General features: G+C 34.2%; 2 protein-coding genes and 1 long non-coding RNA gene across 4 annotated transcripts in view; 1 reads left to right on the forward strand and 2 right to left on the reverse strand.

Moving 5' to 3' along the window:
• The window catches only part of ppp3r1b (protein phosphatase 3 (formerly 2B), regulatory s1ubunit B, alpha isoform, b), a 33629-nt gene extending 18619 nt beyond the window's left edge, over window positions 1–15010 (reverse strand). Inside the window, exons 1-2 of one of the 2 annotated variants that reach the window (XR_015475716.1) lie at window positions 14770–15010; window positions 706–745 (exon numbers count right to left, since the gene is read on the reverse strand). Coding sequence is in view for 1 of the 2 variants with exons in the window: in NM_001004553.1 (NP_001004553.1) it covers window positions 706–745; window positions 14770–14772 (43 nt within the window). In the remaining variant the exon portion in view is untranslated. 2 annotated transcript variants of the gene reach the window in all.
• On the forward strand, window positions 10992–14935 carry LOC147837518 (uncharacterized). The gene is made up of 2 exons (XR_015477016.1): window positions 10992–12947; window positions 13243–14935. It is a non-coding gene; the product is annotated as an uncharacterized LOC147837518 (long non-coding RNA).
• A 2573-nt stretch (window positions 15011–17583) lies between the features above and the next one.
• Window positions 17584–19741, reverse strand: part of cnrip1a (cannabinoid receptor interacting protein 1a) — a 12684-nt gene continuing 10526 nt past the window's right edge. The window contains exon 3 of the mRNA NM_001003607.2: window positions 17584–18591. Within this exon, the coding sequence (NP_001003607.1) occupies window positions 18427–18591 (165 nt within the window). The 3' untranslated portion in view covers window positions 17584–18426. The remainder of the gene's footprint in view (window positions 18592–19741) is intronic.

Below are 19741 nucleotides of genomic sequence, written 5' to 3' on the forward strand. Positions count from 1 at the left end.
TAGCCCATTGAATCCCTTAATTTACAGTTTTTAAATTAATTTCAGTAATATTATTAGCTAATATAAAAAATGTTCATATGATTTATTTACAGTAAGTTTAGTAGATAGTATTATCTAGTAGTTTAGTATTTTACAGTATCTTTTAGTAGATATATTATAAAAGGAACTTAAAAGGAATTAAGTGGATCTAATTGGATTTGCATTGTAAACATTAAATAAAAGTTAAAAAGGTATTACTTTTTTATTTCATATATTACGTTTTAAGTTATGAAACTCCCAAAATCGTTCTTCCAAAATTCTCTGCAGAAACAGCAAAAAATATCAGCAGATTCTGTCTGGCCCTAGAGATAGCTGCGACAGGAATATGCGAAAGCGTTGCGCCACTTTAACTTTCCATTAAAGGAGCTTTGTTTGAGCTAGATGCTAACGGTCTAATCCGAATCATCTTTAATGCCTCCTCCTTCATCTTACCCCAGACATGCTCAATCATTTTCCTTAACCTTGACTGATTTCTGTGAGAATCTTGGGTCCATGCGGGTCTTCTGCAGTTATTTGTGATGATTGCGATGCAGATAGCAAAATCTACCTTCTGCTAATTTTTCCAAATGATCAACTAGCAGTATTATTTGTTGCTTTTAAAACTGAGATCAACAACAAGACTTCAGACAGTTAGTTTATGATAAGAAAACAGTCTAATATACTTACAGTGTGAGCACATCTCCAAGGGATAACTCGCCTCATTTCCCTGTAGAAAGAAAACAAGAGTCTGAATCAGCATGACCACGCACCCGAAATGTCACTTATCAATCCCACATTTACTGTAAAGCTGGTCAGAAATTGCCAACAAATGTACCTCACCCAAGCACGATATATACAGATGTAGTCAGACTTATTTGTGAAATTGTCATTCTTTTAAAATTATTTCCAACGTGTTGCTTAACAGATTTTTCCCCAACACATTTTTAAACATAATCGTTTTTTTAATAACTAATTTATTGTCTTTGCCATGATCACAGTTAATGATATTTTTTATGGATATTTTTGAGATATTAATAGTCAATTTCAAGTGCAATTTAAAGACATAACTAGGTTATTTAGGTTAACTAGGACAAAAGTGGCTTGTTTTGTAACCAATTGGGATAAAAAACCTTACAAAATTGACCTTAAATTGTTTTTAAAAAATAATAAAAACTGATTTTATTGCAGCCAAACAAAAAAAATAAGGCTTTCCAAAAGAAAAAAATATATAGGAGATTATCACATTATTGCATTAAAATCCCTTGAGAAATATTTGAAAACGAATATAAAGTTCACAGGAGGGCTACTAATTTGGACTTCCACTGTATATAAAATAAGCTACTGTTTAGTCTAATGAAACAAGGTTTTGTTTGTCCTCTCTACATGCCATGTAGCTGTCAACAGAGTCACAAGGTGAAAGGCTCCTCAGAGTCACCACTGTGGCACTTAACGTGTTTTCGTTAAGTAGCTAATCAGATTTGAAGAGCCAGTTTACCTGCTGCTACGGGGCACTAAGAACAGATTTTAAAACTGGATTGTGTTTTATTGTAGATGTAAACATACACCAAACAGACACTAGAATCAATTAGCACATTAGCAAGCATACTAAAAGGGAAACAACAGCATCCTATATTGATGAGTCGATTGATTTTACTCGTACCGATATCCACATCTAAAGCAAATGATGGCTGAATTGTCGATATTTATACTACATTCCAACTTTTCAAAAATCCCATTGAAATGTTTTTGAAAGTAGTCTGCAGACTTTGTGTTTTAAAGTAGTCTAATAGACATCTAACAGACGTCTAAACATAGACAGCTTTGTTAATACAAGACTACATTTAGTCCAAAAGATTGTGTTGCATTATATACTTGCATTTTGCAACACTCCCTGCAAGCTTTTTTGTTTTTTAAAGATGTCTAAGTGACATCTAAACATGCCGTGGTTTATACAACTACATTTGGTCTGACAATGGAAATCTAATAGATGTCTAAGAATAGACCAAAACTAGACAAGTAATCAGGAATGAATGACCACACACAGATAGTCCACTATTCTTAAGACGTCTATTCATTCTGACAGCCCAAATTTAGCCATGTTTAGATGTCTATTCATCAAACAATTGCTTATTGGATTTGTTTTAAAAAATTCCAGGGATGAGAAGTTTGCGTGACTTATTTGAGGACCGGGCGGGAGACGTGCGATTTCCAGGAGATTATCACTGGTTTGCAGGCATTATGAGTCCCACAAATCTATAGAAACTCCCGGAAGTCCTGGGACACTTGGGATGTCTGAATATCACGTTTTAAAGGGCCATGAAACCCCCTCGATTCAGCAGGGTGTTTTCACACCTCTACTTTGGAAAAAGTCAGAAAAGTGGGCGTGTCCAGCTCTGTTTAGGGGGGAGTGTCGGAGGAAGAAAAGTGGGATGGTGTGGGAGTGTCTATTTGGGCACGCGCAAGTTTCAGAGTCAAAATACACACAAACACACAGGAGAAAGTGAGGGTGTTTAACCTACATGGACATGTGTAGTCGAATTATTTGCCAAATTATTAAATGGGTGACTTTAACTGCAGTTTGGCTCTTTTATTCAGGGAATTCATTCATGCCCCTCGCGACAAACGAGATATTTAATTCGAGGAACTGCTCTAAGCGTGTATTTTTCATGCAATGTTTGATACCGCACGGCGAATGAGAGAAAAAAACCCTCCGCATTTCCCGGAAACTTAGATGCACACGGCAGGTAGCGTCAGAAAGTCGCGTGTGTTATTCCGGTCACAAAATGCGGTAAAAACCCTACACGAGGTTAAAGTTTGGTTGTGGTGCGATACGAACAAACTGAATAAACAAAGAGCACTGGTCGCTCACTTACCAAATCTGTAAAGACAGGACAATCACCAGCAACTAGAGCCGCGTCTTTATGAAGAGAATACTACAAGGGAATCCGGATCTCAGCGTTTGCAGATGAGAACAGCTCTAAGGTAAACAATAATCCTCCTTAGACACGTAAGTTATTGTTGTCGAGCATCGCGTACACTGTAATCCACACGTGAGTCTGAGCTCTCACAGAGAGAAAACGAAACTTAACTGTAGCAAACTATAAAAGCAACACTTCACGCTTGTTTTGCCAACACAACGTGGTGTGTCTGTAGTCTAAGCACTGTGACAGTAATGAATATTAATGAAGTTGCACAATAGAGCGCGCTGATTGGTTTGAACCAAGCCTTACTCATGCATTAATGCATCACACTGTAAGACGTAATAAGACACACTCTGGTACAGACTCCCAGTCTGCACGCTGGAATACACGCTATTATGTCATGACCGTGACGCAGCTTCAAAAATTAGTTTCAAACCGGAAGTACGAATTTGCTTGAAATAACGCAAAAACAACCAATTTACACTTTTTAGTGAAATATAGGTGTCCTAATAGTGTTTTTAGCAGTGTGGGACACATATCCGACTGTCAACAGCTCAAATAATGTGTTTTGGTGTTTCGTGACACTTTAACGACTGTAGTGAGATGCGATTCAGCGGTACAACCTTCATAAACTTTCCAACATGCACAGCTCTCTGCCAGGAGCTCGGAAGAGGGCATGACAGCGTGTGGCTCTGTGTGTGTGGCTGTGTGTGGTCACGTGATGTGCGTTTTCAGCGGATGGAGGGCTGTTCAAAAATGCTAGGTAAAACAGTGTGGATGTGGATTATTTTTGTTCTAAAATGCCAATTTAACACAAAGACGTATTAGTGCAAACGGCCCGAGTGTGTATTTTTCGCCAGCGGGTTTGTGATGGGGGCGGGGCGATGGATTGCAGTGCTGGCTCAGCATCGTGTTGTCTATTGGCCCACTTATAAGTCTACATTTGGTCAGTCAGTGAAAATTGAACAGACGTCTAAGAATAGCCCAAAACTATGATAGTGATCAGGAATTGAATGACTACACTCAGTCTAGTCTACTATTCTCAGACATCTATTAGATGTTTTTCTGACTGCCCAAAATTATCTATGTTTAGATGTCTATTAGACATCTATTATTCATCACAAAACTGCTTGGTGGACTTAAAAAAAAAAAAACTATATTAAATGGTGACAAAAAAAATTTCACAGAGTATTACAACACTCCCAACAAGCCGTTTTGTGTTTTAAAGAAGTCTAATAGACATCTAATAGACGTCTAAACATAGACAAGGCTACATTTGGCCTGAGTGAAAACCTAATAGACATTCAAGAACAGCCCAAAACTAGACTTGTCCTAGACATCTATTAGATATTTTTCTGATAGCCGAAATTTAGATGTCTATTAGACGTCTATTCACCACAAAATTGCTTGCTGGGCTTTAAAAAAAGAGACTGGTTCATTTATAGTCAAAGAAAACTCAATCAAAAACTTGATAACAGTTGGCAAAAATGTACATAATATAATGCAAACACTTTCTTTATGTAAATAGGTCACTTCATCTGCCCAACCGATGATGTCAACACCACACATATGCAAATAAGGGTGTTTCAGGAGTTTAGTATAAATGGTCCGCATTTAAAAAAAATCTTCATTAACCTCACATAAATTTTGAGCAGTGTTAAACATGAAGCAAGATAAGCAAGGATTTTGTTTATTAGGGGTTTAAAATGGTTAATTATTTCAAGTCTGAAATGTCCTTGATACCATCCAGGCACTTCTTTGTTATACTACTATTAGAGTAGAAATGCAAACTGCAATCAGCCAGTTTAGAAATCAGGCCAGCCTATGATCATCACCACCCTCTTTCAGCACACTGGGACATGCAGAAATAGCAGGAGACAGAGAAAAGAGGAGAATTTACCATGACAGAGAGATGGAAGTTGAGAAGAAGAGGAAGAAAAGACCAATGAAGAGACGCGAATGGGGACAGCAGTGCTAAAAAACATTCTATCTATTATTAAAGCACTTCTGCCCTCAAAAAATGTTAAAAGATTGAAATTATTAAAATGGGTATACTATCATTGCAAAGTTTGGGGTAAGAATGAATTTCACAAAAATGATTATGATTTTTACAAAATATTTTAATATTTTAATTGTTAAAATGTTGTAATTATTATTATACAAATATATCAGTTTTTATACAAATTTTTACTTTTTTTATATTTACCAAATTATTTTAATTATAAAAGATCTTGACAACTGTTTTTCACATAAAAAAAAAGAAATTACATTTTTTTAAATTGGACTAAAAAATAATACTAAACTAAATAATAAATGTTTATTTGGTAACATATCTAAGAAATAGACTAAATCCAGCTGTAACATTACATCATAGAATTTAACAACACTCCTAAATATATTTGAAAATCTTTTTCAGCACAGTTTTCAGATGACAAAACAAAAGATACGAACAGAAGGCAAGATTTTAGCCAGTAGGCGTGACGTCCTGAACAAAAACCAGTTGTTTCCCACTGGCTAGTGGGTTGATAAAATCAAGAGTTGTGTGCCGAAGGCCTGTTCTGACTTGCAACTCAATGTAGAGCAGAACAGATAAACTAGGACATCACCGTGCCTAGAAACTTCTACCGCAACTTCCAGAATATCTAGAGCTCGCTATTAGAGTTTATAGCCTAGTTTTGGAGCATTTCACAAGGGTAAATGAAAAAGAATATCCTAAAAAACACTGAAGTGCTACAATTGTATTCTAATATTAAAATTCATCCACACTTAAAGGGATAGTTCACCCAAAAATGAAAATTTCCAATTAACTTAGTCACTCAAAGGTCATCCAAGATGTAGGTGCTATCTTCAGTAGAAAATTTAAAATTCGTGGTTCTTGTTGATTCATATAATGACAGGGAATGGTGACCGGTTCAATGTACACTGACCGGCCACTTTTTTAGGTATGCACAATATTGCAAATTTCTGATCAGCCAATCACATGGCAGCAACTCAATGCATTTAGGCATGTAGACATAGACAAGACGATCTGCTGCAGTTCAAAGCGAGCATCAGAATGAGGAAGAAAGGTGATTTAGAACTAGGTGACATTGAACTAGCCATGGTTGTTGGTGCCAGACTGGCTAGTGCGTGTACTAGTATAGTGTACCTAATAAAGTGGCCGGTGAGTGTACATCAAAAGTACAATAATACAACAAGAATCACCAAAGACCACAAACTCAGCTCAAAATCTTCTTTACTGTTCTACTGAAGAAGAAAAAAAGCCACCTACATCATGGATGACATTGTGGGTGAGCAAATTAACAGGAAATCTTAATTTTGAGGTGAACTATCCCTTTAAGAGGAGGTAGTAAAAGAGGTGTATATTGTATGCATAAGTTTACACGTATGGTTTGGAAGTAGATTAAACCAGCAGGTCACTAATGTACTGTATGCAAACACAGCCACTTTAGTCTCTCTCTCGCTAAAATTAGTAAACGCACTCACATGCACTAGAAACAGCCAGTGTTTTGCTACAGCTAGTATAGGTTAGCTGAGGTTGAGTGGCTGTGCTATTTTAACTTTAGTAATGGAGAGACAGCAAATTAACTTAAAGTGGATTGAGGGTTTAGGATTACTTCATCTGGTTATATGGTCAAAAGCTTGCGCAAGCAAAGAAAGACACCTAAAAAGACGGAGGAAATGGAATTAAAATGACACGTTGGATAGAACGTAACAGAATGTAATAGAATGTTCCGTTGCGCTACACTTTATGACATTACTGCATTTTCAATCACTGCCAACATCCAATCAGGACTTTCCTTCAGCACACATCTATTAAGGAGGATCATCTGAGCCAATTGGCATCTGGACAGACATCTTTATTTTCATTACCAAAGCATTTTTTCAGTGAGAAAACCCATGTTTTCAGCCTTCTGTTTGAAGAAGTTCTTTAATAGCTGTCTGAAGCTGTTTTAAAGGGATAGTTCAACCAAAAACATACATTTACTCACTGTTTAGTGGTTCCAAACCTTTAAGTTTCTTTCTTCTGTTAAACACGAAATAAGATATTTTAAAGAGAACTGAAAACATGTAATTATTGACCTTCATAGTGGGAAATCAAATACAATATGGATGTCAGATTACAGATTTTCAGCTTTCTTCAAAATAGCTTTGTGTGTGTGTGTGTGTGTGTGTGTGTGTGTGTGTGTGTGTGTGTGTGTGTGTGTGTGTAAATTCTCATTTTTGGGTGAACTATACCCTTTTTTTTTCAGGGAATGTAATAATGGAAAATGAACACACAAATCACGCTTGTATCTCTAAACATGAAGTCAACTATTTATTTTTAGCGCTGCCTACCCATATTTTAGCCCCTCCTACTCCAATGAAACACCAACAATATTGTAATTCATTCAATCTGCCTATAAGATCTGAAAATGGCTGCTTATTTATTGTATGTATGTACCAAATGAATTCACCTTTACGGCTGATTTATACTTCTTTTTGCGTTTGGTCTGGCACAGCCTTCACAGGGTCGCAGACCCCTCACCTTTCAAAAATTTTTAACTACACGTTGCAACGACGCAAGCTCTGTGATTGGTCGGCTTGTTAACGTTGTTGAGTGTGGGCGGGGCCAACAAGCCCAATGGAGCAATTGTTTACAAGAGTGGAGTCCCGTGAAGGAGCTCCAGATGGAAACTTTTGTTTTGTGTTTACCTTATGAATAAAGCTGTTGCACAAACACCTTTTTGCCTCTAAATGAGCGAGTTTAAGTTACTCAACACTAAGGAACATAAAAAGTACTGCCCGCAAGCATTTCGGAAGTGTTATCGCAGAGCAACACAAACAGTACGCGGAAGAATAAATGCATAGCTACGCACAAGGCATGCACCGTGGGTCACTAAACGCAGAAGTATAAATCAGCCTTTACTTAAACCAAATTAGGGTAAAAGATGGACCTATTTGGACATATTTTTCCATATTTTACCCAAATTTAGATTGAAACAACTTAGCATGTTATACATTGGGCATTTCTCCAGTAATTTCTTTAATTGGATGCAAAAACAGAAGAAATTATTTTACTATGTATGTTTCATTGCAATTTAAAAATGATTGATCATTCATTCATTCTTTTTACGGCTTAGTCCCTTTATTATTCTGGGGTAACCAGCATATGTTTCAAACAGCGGACGCCCTTCCAGCTGCAACTCAGTACTGGGAAACCCCCACAAGCTCTTGCATTTACCCATATACACCACGGCCAATTTAGCTCATTCAATTCACCTGCGCTGCATGTCTTTCGACTGTGGAGGAAACCGGAACACCCGGAGGAAACCCACACCAACACGGGAGAACATGCAAACTCCACACAGAAATGCCAACTGGCCCAGCCAAGGCTCGAACCAGCGACCTTCTTGCTGTGAGGCGACAACGCTACCCACTGTGCCACCCAATGATTAATCAATACTACAAAATAACTGTTTAAGAAACAACAATTCCCATGCAAAGTTGATGAAAATATAGTGTTAATTGGCTTTTATTTATGAAGATAACCTAAGATAATCAATATTGGCGTGAATGATTTAGGATCAGGCTTAAAAATTACTTTATATAGAATCTTTATGCATTAAATTCAGCATATTTGTATATATTTTCCCTATTAAAAAATGCATTGCTCTTTGTATATTTGTTTATTAAGCCAATTAGTAACTAACAACATGTACGTTTAGCTTTTCTTAATGCATTTTTTTTCATGTCAAAACCTATGCCACTTTTACACCATGATCAGCACAGGAAATGTGTAAAAGATCCTGTCTGATTATGTCTGGGCTTGATCGCAAGACAACACAGAGGAAATCTTCAGGTCTTAATTCATTTGACGATTTTCTAGGGATGGTAGTGTCTGGAACTAGGCTAAATCTGGATCAGAGAAGCAAGTCCTTGAAGAATCTAATGCATCCCAAGTATGCACACTTTTCTATTCTTTGGATCGACCAACACCGAGCTTCTTCTTTTAGGGTGATTTGTGCTGACACACAGATATGCAGACTGAAATTCTCCTGTTAACTGATACCAGCAGCTGATTAAAAGTGTTCATTACTAGGGGTGTAACGATACACCAAATGGTTCGGTTCGGTTCAGTTTTGGAGCCACGGTTTGGTTCGGTTTCTGTTTGCTCTGGGGTTAGGGTTGATGTCATCTTTACAGCAATGCTAAGGAACAATAGATTCACTTAATAACAAGAACATCTAAACTTTTTTCTTTATTAATTTTGCCATCACATGTTAGTACAGTCAGGATACCCGAGTAAACAACACAAATTAAATAAATACCTCCAACATAGACTAGTCAGAAAAAACTATTTTCAGTATAGGGAAGAATGCGGCGCACGGCGCTAAATGCCTTTTTTTTCTTTTCATCAGTTTTTAGCGAGGTAAGAGGTTTTTAATGAGTTAGAATTGTTTTGTTATATTTCTTTCTTTTGTTTGGCTTTACTGTCACCTTATTCGAGTTTAACTGATTTTGTCTGAAACTTTGTTTAAATTTGCTAGTTTATTATATTATTTTTATTAGTGTAAATATTTTTCTTTTTAGTATATATTTGGGTATTATTCTGGTTTCACTTTTGTACATTAAATGAATTTTGTTGGCAGTTCTGTTGTCAGTCTTTTGCTTACACCCTTGTATTGTGAAATTATCATAATAATCCTTATAAGTAAGTTTCGTGAAAGTTAGGACAGATAGGCGTGCGCTTCGTCTACAACACCAATTCCATTCCTGTACCCCACTGGAAAACCAAAATGTTCCCACACAGGGGACTTAAATGTGTCTGCAGGATCTGCAATCTTAATATATGCGAAGCAGCCATCTTGCGTATACAGTAACCGCTCACTCAAGTCACATGACATGACATGCACTTGAAAAATACTAGCTTTAAAATATAATATTTAGAACAAAAGCTCATCATTACTTATACAATTTAATCAAATGTAATAAAATACAGATGCATTTAAATTGGTTTAATTAGTTAGAGACAAGTGACGTCAACAACAATGGGCAGCAGGGGGCGTAGGAGTACCACGAGAGTTTTGCGATACGCATTGTGGTTGGTATCGTGATATTTCGGTTCGCTTTGTAATATCGTTCTACCCCTATTCATTACCACAAGCAACTTTTACTGTTGTTTATTCCGCGTTTTCTGTCGTTAACTATACATCTATCTGTATTGTATCATCCACACTGCCCATGATAACAATTCAGTGTAAACCCAAGCTAAATTTAATGCTTAAAGGGGCAGTTCACACAAAAAAAAACATATTCTAAAGAATGTCCTAAAAATCAGCCACTGACATCAATAACGGGACAAAAAAATACTATGGAAGTCAATGGTGGTTTTTCCAAAACAAGTAAAAAAAACATAAGCAGGATGAGTAAATGATGACAGCATTCATTTCTGGGTGTCTATCCTTTTAAAGCATACAAATTAGTACACATATAACAGAGTTGCTACCCGATAAATGAATCCAATTCTCTCAAAAAGCAGGCCAAAAAGCTGAACATGCAACAATCCACGAAAATAGTTATGATAGCAAAATAAATATCAATTTCCCTTATCTTTTGTTGTGAATGTTTTTTAAAGGCAGCGCAAACAATCAAATTCCACTAACTGGTTACACGATTTATTTAAAAGATTAAATAAAAAAATTCGAGGGAATGACATCAGACGCGGTACAGAGTTTGTTGTTGTGTTAGAGATATGTTATATTGATTACATATTATATATATTATTATATAATGCTTTCAGCGTGTTATAACAGCTTGTCACCCAGTGATAGGCAGTAATTCGGTAAAACTAACGTAGAAGTGAGCATTTTTAATTAGGTCCTCACTCCATTCAGCTCTTATGATGGCTGTTAGCCAAAGACGTCTGCGGATGGCATTAAAAGCAGTGTGGTGGATTCAAGAAGAGATGACTGTTTTGCTTTTTATTATAATTATTGTTAATTATTTTTTTATTTTATTATTATTATTATTATTATTATTATTACTATTATTATTAATAATTTATCTTTTGTGTTAAGATGCACCTCTTCTGTATATTCCTTCTTTTGGATGTTGCCAAGCCTCTCATGTTAGATGATAACATATGGACTGAACTAATATGGTACACTCTGTTTTCTCACCATCAACTCTGGAATGATAAAAAATGTTATTTTTATGTTTTTTTTCCTTTTTCTTTTTTTTCAATGTTGCAGTTGTGATAGGATAGGGGTAATGTAATGCTTTAAATTGTAAATGCAAAAAAAAAAAAAAAAAACAGTGTGGTGTATGGTAAAATTTAAGTTGTCTATATTTGGACTTCTGAATTTGGCATCCTACCGCACAACACGACATGTTTGCTATTGCAACTGGTCTTTTTTGCAACTGTATGCGCAGTTGCCATTCACGCTAGTGCTGCACACTACTGTTATTGAGTATTGCGATAGCGATACTTCTTTTAAACATTACACTTCCCTAGAAAGATGTGATTTTATGAGCTATGTTATTAATCAGCTATCAAATTATTTTAAATTCAGACTAAAAAAAAGATGGAATTTTTATCAATACCAATAACTTCTAACTTTAGATTTGGAGACTGATAGCTGATATCAGTCGATAAACACATTTATTACTGCTTAAATTTTTCTGCATGATTGCAAAAACAAAAGGCAAGTGCATACAGTGAACAACTGATATTATTTTAAAACCAACTCCAAGAAAGCGTAAACTGATGCCAAAACTTTATAAACAAACTATTCTTTTTGGCCAACTTTGTTTTCTATAAATAAAATGCTGCCTAAAATAAAAATGCAGAAATAAAGCTACCAAGTCAATGAACATCAACCAAACAGGTAGAAAACGGCAGGCCTGTGAGGTAGTTTAACCGGTGGAAAAATACAGAATTTTAACGGCTTAAAGATATCGGGCTAATTAATTTAGTTACCAATAATGATAACATTAAAAATAGCACTTATCTATATTGACTTGGGCACCAATATATCATGGATCCCAACTAAAATCTTCAAATACAGATTTTTAACATACATCATAATCTACTGTAAAATTACACAAATCTGTTTAATCAAAATTATATCAGAAAAGCTCACAAATTTATCAACTCAGAAATATCTATTCAAAGCTGTATCTTTGTCAAAAAATTGTATTAGAAAACTTATTAACTCAGCTTTCATGTGATTCATAAATTTTAATTTCTGATTGCCACGTATGACTGGTTTTAGAATGCACAATGTATTGTTTCAGCATTGATATTGCAATTTGCGAAACCACAATACTTGCATCGATTTGCACTTTTTGTAAGAAACACTTCTACGTTTCTATATAGATAGCTCTTTTACACCTTTTTATACTTTGTTTGTACTTTGTACTACAGCCACATACTATACCTCGAAATTCTTGAAATACTTTGTGTTTGCTTTATTTTCTATTGCAGAACGAGAACATCTATTTCTCCATAATTTAGATTCTATTTTTATTATTATTAAGGCTGGGTGATATTGCAAAACAAATTATCACGATATCATGTTTCCAATCATTATATATCGATAATTATTAAATATTTGTTAACAATCCATTTAGGAATATTAGGATTTTTTCAAATTTATTTAACCACTTTATAACAATTTACCAACATTACTAAGGCCAATAGATTTAATAGTCAAAAACAAAAATACTATAATCAAAAACAAATATATATTTACTAACGCAAATAGTCTTAATTGCCAAAAACAAAAATATTAGTCAAAAACAAAAAAATATTTACTAACGCAAATAGTTTTATAGTCAAAAGCAAAAAATATTATAGTCAAAAAAAAAATATATTTACTTAGGCAAATAGTTTAAAGTCAAAAACAAAAGATATTGATATTCTGTCAATATCGACAAAACTTTTTTTATTGATACTGACAATGGTGTTCAGTACAATAAATATCAATACTGATCGCCCAGCCCTAATTATTATTATAAATTAAGGTAAAGTTGGTTTTATCTCCACACATTTAGACTTTCTTCTTAGGTAATATATTTTCAGAAAAGCATTCTTTGCAAATTCTAAATTGAAAAATAATATTTGCAGCCAACGACTATCAATGTAAAACACTGTTCAGTAAATTAAATAGTCCTAATGTTGATTTGAAGTCATAATACATGCCATTTCAGACTGAATATTTAAAGTACATGCATCATGTGACAATTTGTCACTGTCCAAAAATGAATGAATGTGTGAATATAAAACCAACTTTACCTCAATTTATTATTATTATTTAAGGTGTATGACTATGTGACAAATGAAATTAGAATTTGTAAAGAGAGTCTAAATCAGAGATGCCCAAAGTAGGGCTTCCAGGCCGAAGTTGGCCCATGGTAACCTTTGCTTTGGCCCACCGTCCCATCTAAAAAGTTATGGGGAGGTGGTTTGGGCGAATGCCTTTAATAGAGATCGTCATTTCGAATTCAATGTAAACTTTGGTTTCTTTGTTTTATTGCTGAGCTACAAAAAAACTGAGATTAAATTGTTAAATAAAATTTTGTAAATGAATTAGACTTTAAAACTGTAAACAGTCACTTGACAGAGGACTAGCATATTCAGCATTGAACTCTATTGCGTTATAAATGTTTCCGTTTATGTTTTTAGGGTAACAGTTCATTCGTAAGTTCATCATAACATGTTAAAGATGATACTGGGTTAGTTAATATGATTTAAAACATTTTCTAGTTTTTATTTTTTTGTATTATTGAACAAATTAGCAGATTCCCCCAGGCAAATTAATTGTAAAACAGTTTGCTATTAAGCATGGGCCGGTATTAGATTCTGACAGTATGATAACCTTGAATAAAAATATCACGGTTTCATGGTTTGACGATATTGTGAATTCCACTGTAATATATGCTCTTTTTTAATGTCAGGGTAAAAAAACAAAAACGTTTTCCCTTTTTTAAACACAATATAATTTAGTTTCGGAAACATTTAAAATATTTTGGAACAGTAAACATGTCAGGCTGAATAATTCAAATTAATCATTGACTTTTGCTGTCTTCATTCCTTTCAAAAACACAGATATCAGATTTAAAATGGCATTTTTTATGTATCTTTTCTGCTAAAGATACTGTTGTCCTAAAAAAAAAAAACCAAAAACAAATAAATAAAAAAATCAAACATGCCATAGGAAAATGAAGGCGGTTTAAAAACCTTGGTAAACCGTGAAAACGGTTATCGTCCCATGCCCATTTGCTATACTGTACATTGGGCACACAATCCTCAATCAGGTTTGCTTTTTGGCCCTTTATAAGAAAAACTTTGGGCACCCCTGCTCTAAATGATGACAGAATTTCTAAATCATTCTATTGGACTGCTAAAAAAGTAATTCCTATCTTAAAATTAATGGCCCAGCAAACTCAATCTTTTCCAGAGAACCAACCAGTCGATTCAAGTTGTCAAGCAATCTATTTCACAGGCAAACCAGCTCTCGATCAGCCTGACAGCGGTATCGATTGAGCAGCAGTGTTTCTTTTCAAGCAGCCACGCCATCACATTCACCCACAAATACAGTATCTAGACTGAAATCTGAAATAAATCGCTGTTTTCCTTGTGTGTTTCAGTGTTCACAGCGCAACCGAGGCTGAACGTGGGCCACAAACTGACAGCAATGGCTCTGTTTTATCAACAGCGGCTTTGATCACGACACCGCGAGCGCGTTTGCAGTCTGTCACGGCACCAGAGAACCGACATATCGATCCAAAAAGCGGATAGTGTGTGATATTTAATACTTCGGAAGCGAATGAGATTGATTCTTACCATTGTGTGGCCGGGTTAAGTCCTCGCCTTGTGCAGAATCTGACGGCTCTGTGCGCGCGCTCGCGGTGACGGTTGGTTTTTCTGAGCGAGGAAGCTGCGCTCGGGGTTTCTTGTCCGTTATTTCGGTCGACGGATAACGGGTTGACTGCGGTGGATTCGGTAGGTCCGCTGTGGAAGGGGAAGAGAAGAGGCAGAGGGTTGAGTTGGTGTGTCGGTGGCGGAGAGAGAACCGGAGGGAGGGAGCGAGACTGACTGGAGGGGGAGGGGCGTTAGAACCGCACATCCGGGCACTTTCATCTTATTTTCTCCCCTCACTGTAAGCACTATGGTATTTTTAATTCAATGTACACATCCACAATCAGGAGATCAATATAAGAGAGATGCAAAAGAGGAAAAACACTAATTACTTCAGCTGCAGAAAGAAAAAAGAATAACAAAACAAAAATGGGGTAAGTAAATTACAATTGTATAAATGTGTATGAAAATAAATAAATTAAGACCATTAAAGGAAAGCTATCAAACTCAACAGACGACAGCTCTTCATATAGAACCAAGAATCTGACACATGTTTTTGTTGTTAAACATACGGAAAGATTTGAGCAGTGAGTTAACTTTAATCAGAAAATGTCGAGAAGCAGGTACTAAAGCCATGCATTTTTGTTTATATATATAAAAAAATTCCAAACAAGATAAAAAAAGTTGAAGATAAATTCTTTAGATTTATGTGAAGATTCTGAGTAATAACAAATAATTTCTTTTAAACTAAAAGATTGTGCAAAGGTAGGAGGGGTATTCAAATAATGATACAGGTCAAACCAAAATTTCTGAATGAATTCACACATACAAAATAAATGTATTAAAGTTTCATCATCCTTAGCACAAAGTGTACAACTACTCGGACTATCAACATATTTGGAAAAAAATGAGTTAGCCGGATATATTTAATGCAATATTTTAAAGTAGATTTCTTTAGTTTTATTAGAAAGTAGTTATGAGGCAAGGCAACAACACATGTATGACTTTTTATCTATTCTGTTTTAACTTTTTTTGTCTTGAGTTTTATACATTTACATATATATATATATATATATATATAAATTTTTATTTTAAGGTCAAAATTATTAGCCCCTTTAAGCTATATTTTTTATTTTTCCAGATAGTCTACAGAACAAACCATCATTATACAATAACTTGCCTAATTATCCTAACCTGCCTAGTTAACCTAATTAACCTAGTTAAGCCTTTAAATGTCTCTTTAAGCTGTATAGAAGTGTCTTGAAGAATATCTAGTCAAATATTATGTATTGTCATCATGACAAAGATATAATAAATCAGTGATTAGAGATGAGTTATTAAAACTATTATAATTAGAAATGTGCTGAAAAAATCTTCTCTCTGTTAAACAAAAAATTGGGGGAAAAATAAACAGGGGGGTTAATAATTCAGGGGGTCTAATAATTCTGACTTTAACTGTAAATAGTTGTTTATTAATATAGCTAAAGTATTTATTTACAATATATATTTACAGTGTTTTGTGCCCTAGATCTATAGTTCTTATATATATATATATATATATATATATATATATATATATATATATATATATATATATATATATATATATATATATATATATATATATATATATATCTGTTATCTATTTATTTATTTTTTAAATGTATTGAAATGTACATATTTATTACTATAAAACATTTATTTTCTTCAACATTTTTATATTTTTCTATTTCGCCTTATTTTCTATCCTTAATGTACGATGGCTAGCACAAATATTTGCATTGTTACTGCTGAAAAAAATGATGTCGTATGTAACATCTTTTATCTATTCTGTTTTTTAAAAATGTCTTGAAATCTACATTTTTATTACTATAAAACCTTTTGTTCATAACATTTTTATTTATTTATTTTTTTTAATTTTGCCTTATTTTCTATTCTCACTTTGGGTAAAGGCTACACAAATGTTTGCAGTTGATTCAGAATTATCAGCCCCCCTGCATAATGAGGCCCCTTGTTTATTTTTTCCAAAAATTCTGTTTAATGGAAAAACGATTGTTTCAACACATTTGTAAACATAATCGTTTGAACAATAATTTATTTCTAATAACTGATTATATATATATTATAATATATATATATATATATATATATATATATATATATATATATATATATATATATATATATATATATATATATACAGTGAGAGTAAAAAGTATTCGATCCCTTGCTGCTTTTGTTGTTTTGCCCACTAATAAAGACCTGATCATTCTGTACTTTTAATGGTCGATGTATTCTAACATGGACAGAATATCAAAAAGAAAATCCAGAAAATAACTTTAAAGAATATATATTAATTGATTTGTAGTATTTCATTGAGGGAAATAAGTATTTGATCCCTCAAGCCAAAAGCACCTAATACTTGGTGGCACAGCAAGTATACACTGTATGTTTATATATATATATATATATATATATATATATATATATATATATATATATATATATATATATATATATATATATATATATATATATATATATCAATAGCTATAAAACTATATTATAAAATATGAAATATTGCAGAATAAATTGTGTATAAATAAAAATCTAAAAATATTCGATTAGCTTGCATCATATTACTTCACAAAATAGCTTCACATGATGGATTTTATATATTATGATCTAGTTATAGTTATTAAACCAATACGCTTGCTTTAAAATAACCACCACATTATTTATTGCAGATTTCATTCTTCTTTCTTGTTGTCTTTTATTAACCGGTGGTGTATTTATATAACTGCAGTGTATTTATTAAAACAGAACAGAACATCAATCAACGAGGTCATTTATATTCTTACAAAAAGTCAAAAGTTTGGCTCAAAGTCACAGAAAAATCACACATAGGCACCGCACGAGCAAACAAACAACCAATACAAGATTCAAAATAGGCAGAGAATTAAATTAAACATAAAAAAAAAAACCAGAACTAACTTCATTCCAGTGAACTAATGCTTCTGTGAAGAAATAGGCAGCAGTTTAATAAATATAGCTACAACACCAACACACAATGGGAAATCAACAAACATCCATTCACACCATACAGAAACGCACCTTTCACAAATAAATAATCGCTCAATATTAACCCACCTGCCTTTTATAATAGTATATCATAAATACTAATGTAGATTGCCACGTAGAGCCTGTGTACGTTCATACAGCACCTTTTTTTGAGCAAGCATCGAGCAAGCTTTGAGCAAGCATTGCACTGCCCGTCTCTAAAACAGAAAATCACAGAGTTAAACACAAGCTGTTTTCTCATCCGAGTTTCGTTTTTGTAACCATAATCGATCAGGTATACAGCCAAAAGATTAAAACGCCATCCCCATGAAGATATTCACCCAAACGTTCACACATATCTCCATTTTGTTCCCTTGTTATTATTTTCAAAGAGCCATAAATAAATGTTTGTATATCATGCATGACCTGTGGTTGAACGAATAGACGCATTGCTTGAGTTTGTGAATTGATACCCTGACGGATCGCTTGTGTGGAGCTTGTAATATTCAGTTTCTTTGACTGATGCTGTCGGTCTCACACACAGCGATGGTTATTCGGGGTGTTTTCGCTGGTGCTGGTGTTTTACTGGAAGACCTCTTTGTTTATCCACATGAGGCTGCGGGTCTCGTTGGGTTTGGCCTCGTACTCGATGCAGTTGAAGCTGTTGCCGAAGTTGCAGTGCTCTCTCTTGTAGTAGTTGTAGTATTTCACTTGCCAGACGGTTTCGAACATCCCGGCGTCTTTGAACTGCGAGTCAACGACAAGAAGGTGAAGGATTAGTCACATTTTACTGTCCCGTTTGCTCTTCAGTCATTCATTCAATCATTCATTAAATCAGTCGTCAAACGTTTTGTATTTAGTAAAAAAAAAAAGCATCATTTCGTGTTAGAATGACAAAGTTTGACAATTAATTCTAAATAAAAAAGAATCATTCATGATATATTTGTACTGGCTCTTTCTCTGAAGGTACTTGTGAAATTAATTAGCACTTTTTGAATGAAGTTTCGAATAAATCTGTGTGAGTGTATGGACTTGCTATCATTTGAAATAAATTAAACAGTTAAACAAAAATGATTGAACAATATATATATATATATATATATATATATATATTAGGGCTGTGCAATTAATCGAAAATCCGATTTCGATTTTGGCTTTCAACTATTATGAAAAATCATTAATCGAGACAAACGATTATTCCATCACGTACCGCCCCCTTTCCAGTTGTACACGTGTGAAAACTCTTTGCCTCTGCAAAACTCAGTTCCATGTGAAAATGACTAAAAGCGTGTGCTGTAATGTAACTTTTGCAGCACGGGATGCGCATCATTCATATTTTTAAAAGCGCAAAAGAGCACGTGCTGTTGTGTGTGCGTGCGCCGTGTCTGGCCTCGGACAGGTAGCGTGTGTACACACACATCTAACGCGATCTTAATGTGAGCGCTGTAATGGTCAAATACATGCACAGTTGTGTCAGAGCGCGGTGTTTATTGATTATTCATATTAACCCCCATTTGTGTAATAAACTAACAAGTTGAGAATCAAAAGACACGTGAAAGAGAAACCATTTCATACTCAGAGCCGCACTATTCTTAAAGAGACAGCGCGCGATATTCCTGCTGCTGCCGACTGTTTTTATTATTAATCAATAATAAAATCAAAAATACAGTGAAGATGCTTAAAGCACAGTTTAAACATAACAGATTTATTAACTCATTTCTAAAAACTGATTACTTTTATCTTTGCTATAATGACAGCACATTATATTTTACACATTATATTTATAGATATTCTTCAAGATACTAGTATTCAGCGACATTCAAAGGCTTAATTTGGGTAAATAGATAAGTCATTGTATAACAGTAGTTTCTTCTGCACACAATCAAACATATATATT

This window comes from Danio rerio, chromosome 1 (assembly GCF_052040795.2).
Source record: "Danio rerio strain M-AB ecotype USA chromosome 1, GRCz13ab, whole genome shotgun sequence".
In the NCBI taxonomy this organism is placed as follows: Eukaryota; Metazoa; Chordata; class Actinopteri; order Cypriniformes; family Danionidae; genus Danio; species Danio rerio.